The following is a 6000-nucleotide window of genomic DNA, read 5'->3' on the forward strand; positions in this document are numbered from 1 at the left end:
TTTATAATCGCTTGCCAGTATTATTAAACCCGCACCCGATAACTTCATCCCTTGAACACTGTCGGTGTAGTGCATCACAAAATATTGCATGCAAAGAGGCGAGTCCACTCAACAGAAACTAGGTCATAAATGTTCTATTTTTATTTCAATAATTCGCTTGCACGTAGGGGTCTTTAGCAGTGAGAGGAAAGCAGAGCACCCAGGAAAAAAAGGTTGTACAGGCAGGGACCCTACTCCTTATACAAGCTATAAGCAGGGATTCGAACACGCTACTTGACTGAATGACAGAATTTTTTATCAAAAGTGCATGCTTTAACAATTTGCCCCCCCCACCCCCCTCTAGGGCTGTATCGCGATTATGGTATTTTCAGATCCAACTACGATATAATGTGGCCAAAAATCGTCGATATAGTGGTTTATCGAATATCGCCAAAAACTTCAAATATCGAAAAAAATTATCATAAAAATAGATAATAAATACACTATACAGCAGCAGAAATTAGCCGACGGCCATAAACTAAAACTAATGTTTTGAGAATCGTTAAATGTTGAAAACACTTGCGCAGTGTCCGCAGTCGTTTTTCACTGCATCGTGTATGCATTACTTTTACTTTGTTTTTAGTCGACAATAAATTGTCAGTTGTTACTGCATGTAAAGCTTAGGCCTACTAAACACCTGAAATTTCCCACGACCGCGGCTAATTTCCAGGCTATAAATAGGTTGTCATATTTTTAAAAAACGAATATTTTTAGAAAACTCTACGTTCATTTAGTATTTGTTAAACTGTTTGAACTTACAATTACAAGACTTGAAGAACGCATCTACTTACTTCCGCTGCATGTGATATTTGAGAATTTTCTTACACAAGGTCACAAGCATACGCTTTTTAAACATCAGCGGTTGTATTTAATTTAATTATATGTACAGGCATAAGTAATGTCTCCTGTTATTGTGTTAAAAAGCATTGAAACGTTTTTATCCAAAAAGGATGTTGTTTTGTTCATTTTAATAAATCTATATTATTTAAAAAGAAAAGTTTAATGTGTATGAATAAAGCAATTCTTACCCACAAGACTTACTCACACTGTTGTCAGCTTTAATGCATTTATATTTAATTTATTTAATAGCAAAGTGATATATTATTAAATATCCCGATATTTTACGATATCGTCCCTTTTTGCAATATCATACGGTCCTAGTGTAGTGCATCACAAAATATTTCGTGCAGAGAGGGCGAGTCCACTCAACACAAACTAGGTCATAAATGTTCTACTTGACTGAATGACAGAATTTTCTATCAAAAGTGCATGCTTTAACAATTGGCCCCTCCCCCCTCTTCTCTCAGACTTTAGAAACAGAAAGTGAAATGAAATTAAGAAATTGGATGCCAAGCCAAACGAAGTGGTCAATGATCACAATAATTGCTGATGGCGCTCTTCAACTGTTTGACAAGGATAGCTGTCTAGTTATGGGACAAAAAACCAAGGTCCTGTGTACTGTTTGGCGTGTATGTAAAAATACCCTTTACAGTTGCAATTCAAAATAACAGTATTTTGCTCAGCATCATTAGCTCAGTCGGAGTAGGACGTTAAATCCCATTTTATTTTATTTTTACTAAACGTACATTATGCAAGAGCTAAATCTGCCTATTGCAGGTCTTTCTTTAGGCCTTAAATGTTATCTAAATTATTAATTAGACATTAAACAACAGATCATAAACAACTCTTGATATTATCGATAGCCTGCGATGTTTATTGGATTAGGTTCTGATTTGCTGTTCGACTTCCATTCATAATTGGGGGATCACGTGGCGAAGTGGGTAAGGCGCTGGCTCGCTAGCATGGAGGTCGGGTGTTCGATCCCTGCATTGGCCGAGAAAGTTCATCTCGATTTTCCGGCGTGGTTTCCCCTTGTCAGTGATGCAGAAAGGAGGGTCTGATAAGGACAGCTGCCTAATCGTTCGGATGGGACGGAAAACCGAGGTCCCGTGTACACATTGGCGTGCACGTAAAAGATCCCTTGGCAGTTGGAATTCGATATAAGAGTAGGCCGTAGCGCCGCTGCCCGGGCAAAATTTCCCTCATAGCACACTGTATGGCATATGCCCATCTTCAATTTAGCCCAGGTTAGGTGCAGAAGAGTAGGACGTTAAACCCCATTTCATTTCATAATTAAATCATGAAATGGATAATCAAGACTTTATTTTTTTATCCTACCCACTTTAGTAATGATGATTGAGGATTGGCCGAAAATTCAATCTCTAAAATCATAGGGGATCAATTTAACTAAAATTTTCAGCAAATTCCCTTTACAGTATCTAGTTTTTAACTATTATAATGAGAACTACCAGCTCTTTATCTAATCTCCCATAATTTATCTCTAACTTGACCTGTTGTGACAACTTACTAATGATTTGTCAATACCTGTAAATTACATAAAATGTTATTACATAAAATGTTATGAAATCCCCAATCTGATTAAAAGGTAGATCCTATTTCGTTTTGTTTTTTTTATAGTTCAAAACTTTGTCTTACTTGTCTTTACTACACTAGGATCTGGTAGAGTTGTTATATAGCCCGCGTTCTAGTTGATTGATGTGAGGAATTAGCCAATCAAACGTTTGTGACAAAGTGATGTATACCTGAAGATGACGTTTAAACTCTCTATAACGTCTGTTAAGTCACGATCTTATTAAACATCTAGTTTATTCAATATGTTCTTTACAAGCTACACGTGATCCGTGTATAACACTAGACAGAACTTCAAGGAAAATATATTAGTGGTCAGTGCCTTGACCTAACAATGACTTCCAAATAAATATGCAGTGTAATTACAAACACCATAATTTGATAATAAACAATACCATATATGATTATCACTCCTGTCCATCTTCCCTAATTGTTAGACGCTATATAAGCAGGCATTTACTGACAGCAAGTCGGACTTGAAACAGAGCTCCCGTCGGTTTATATCTATTTCATGTTCTCAATAAATGGTTTATACATTATGCTGATATTCTGTTATCTGTAAGATATAGTGTTACATGACGCAACCTCATTGTACAACTGGTCAGATCTTCATGCAGTTTAGGCCATCAATAGTAGAAAAAATATGAAACGAAATATACGCCACCAGTGATGCCAATGCCTGAACCAATTGCCACATCGACACCTATCCAGACATAGACAGCACTAGCCTTAGCACCTACTTTTACACCAGCACCAATGCAAGAACCACCAGCACCATCAGCCACAACAGCACCAGTGATGCCAATGCCAACACCTATCCAGACAGCACTAGCCTTGGCACCTAGTTTTACACCAGCACCAAATGCTGTGGCACCAACAGCACCAATGCCAATACACACACCAACACCAATGCAGACACAAGCACCAACACACACACCAGCAGCCACAACAGCACCAGAGCCCACAACAGCACCAACCCCAGCACCAGCAGTAGTGTCAATCCAAGCACCAGTACCAACACCCACAACAGCACCAGAACCCATAACAGCACCCACGCCAATCCCATCTATGCTAATACCAACACCATTAGCGTTGCCGAACCCAGCACCCACGAATTTTGCAGCACCTATTGCACCAGTAGCCATACCAGCTCCCCAACCCATGGTACATGCATCTCTTGAACCAGAGTTCGACTTTTCGCTACTTACAGTCTTGCCCGATTTAGACGATTTGGCGCAAAACAACACTAATAATAATAATAGATGTGGATGTATCTCTGCCATACAGCAATCTCTGGACATAATAATGCTAAGATTAACAAAAATTGAAGAAAACCAAGATAAAATTATGAAAAAGTTGGAAAACAGATCAACACAAATCAGGCATGAGCCACTAGAAATTCAACAGCCATCATCATCTGCGTGTACAGATATCCAAGATGAATTTAGAATTTCGATTGCAGAACTAAAAACACATTCATTGAATATTGGCAATTTTGTCGTGAAAGTACCGGCTAGACTGTTTCCCGAATTCTTTACGGACAAGAATAAAAGACATTACTTTTCTTACTTTGGAGGGGGGTGGGGAAATTGCAGACAATGGAGCTCGATCACAAATGAAAGTCAATTTTTAAACGGTATGTGCTGTATTTTTATTCCGAGGTGTCGGATATGAAAGTTTGGAAGGATCGGATCGTCCGAGGATAAACGAGGCCCTAAGAAGGAAATGATGAAAATAGGGACGACGAATCAACAGGGTTCCCGCGGCTTCGTCAAACATTTTTTCAAGGATATTCAAGGATAAATATTCGTCAAATTCAAGGATTTTCAAGGACATTTTTTAGCCTAAAGTTACAATTTTTCATCTTAAAAATAACCAAAACATTACCAACTATCGTTATAATCTCATATTTAAAAGGAATTGAAGACATTTGAAACAAAATTAAGGATCTCAACTGAAATTCAAGGATATTTTCCTATTTCCGCGAAATTCAAGGATATTCAAGACCTTGAAAATGAAATTTTAAATTTAAGGATATTCAAGGATTTAAAAGGACCGCGGGAACCCTGATCAATAGTTAGCAGTGTATATATATGTATATATTTTTCATACACAAATACACCATAAAAATATATATAAAAAACATGTGGATAGGGCTCTATTGTCCCAAGCTTCACATCTATTTGAGTTAGCTTTTCTGAAATGCGGGGTAACTCTGCAATAGAAGGTCATGTAGCACTGAATATCAACAAGGTTCATCATGTAAATCATTTACACAGACTAGTAAAAATGCAAGAGATGGATGGAGAAATCGTGGGGGTGGGGGGTATTGATAGGACTATATTGTCCCAATGTTTCACATCTATTTTTAGTTAGGTTTTCGGAATAACGAGATAACTCAGCAACAAAAGGTCATGTATATGTAACGCTGAATATCAACATCACAACGTTTCACGTAAATCTGTTTAAAACTCATTAAAAGACTCAGTGGTGTTGCGGACAGACAGGGGCAACGACAAAATGGGTGATAGAGGACAGACAGGGGCAATGACAAAATGATGTAGGCTAATGAATATTGACAGGTTTATATTTATAATCGCTTGCCAGTATTATTAAACCCGCACCCGATAACTTCATCCCTTGAACACTGACGGTGTAGTGCATCACAAAATATTGCATGCAAAGAGGCGAGTCCACTCAACAGAAACTAGGTCATAAATGTTCTATTTTTATTCAATAATTAGCTTGCACGTAGGGGTCTTTAGCAGTGAGAGGAAAGCAGAGCACCCGGGGGAAAAAGGTTGGACAGGCGACCCTACTCCTTATACAAGCTATAAGCGGGGATTCGAACACGCTACTTGACTGAATGACAGAATTTTTTATCAAAAGTGCATGCTTTAACAATTTGCCCCCGCCCCCCCTCTAAGGCTGTACAATATAGTCATTTATCGCGATTAAGGTATTTTCAGATCCAACTACGATATAATGTGGCCAAAAATCGTCGATATAGTGGTTTATCGAATATCGCCAAAAACTTCAAATATCGAAAAAAATTATCATAAAAATAGATAATAAATACACTATACAGCAGCAGAAATTAGCCGACGGCAATAAACTAAAACTAATGTTTTGAGAATCGTTAAATGTTGAAAACACTTGCGCAGTGTCCGCAGTCGTTTTTCACTGCATCGTGTATGCATTACTTTTACTTGTTTTTAGTCGACAATAAATTGTCAGTTGTTACTGCATGTAAAGCTTAGGCCTACTAAACACCTGAAATTTCCCACGACCGCGGCTAATTTCCAGGCTATAAATAGGTTGTCATATTTTTAAAAAAACGAATATTTTTAGAAAACTCTACGATCATTTAGTATTTGTTAAACTGTTTGAACTTACAATTACAAGACTTGAAGAACGCATCTACTTACTTCTGCTGCATGTGATATTTGAGAATTTTCTTACACAAGGTCACAAGCATACGCTTTTTAAACATCAGCGGTTGTATTTAATTTAATTATATGTACAGGCATA

General features: G+C 37.6%; 1 protein-coding gene across 1 annotated transcript; it reads left to right on the forward strand.

Annotated features, from left to right (window-relative positions):
- The first annotated feature begins 3225 nt into the window (after positions 1-3225).
- LOC126830542 (uncharacterized) lies at positions 3226-4895 on the forward strand. The gene is made up of 2 exons (XM_056101072.1): positions 3226-3606; positions 4842-4895. The coding sequence occupies exons 1-2, from the start codon at positions 3226-3228 to the stop codon at positions 4893-4895; spliced, it is 435 nt and encodes a 144-aa protein (XP_055957047.1).
- Positions 4896-6000: the final 1105 nt, after the last annotated feature.

The sequence above is a fragment of the Patella vulgata genome, chromosome 1 (genome assembly GCF_932274485.2).
Source record: "Patella vulgata chromosome 1, xgPatVulg1.2, whole genome shotgun sequence".
NCBI lineage: Eukaryota > Metazoa > Mollusca > Gastropoda > Patellidae > Patella > Patella vulgata.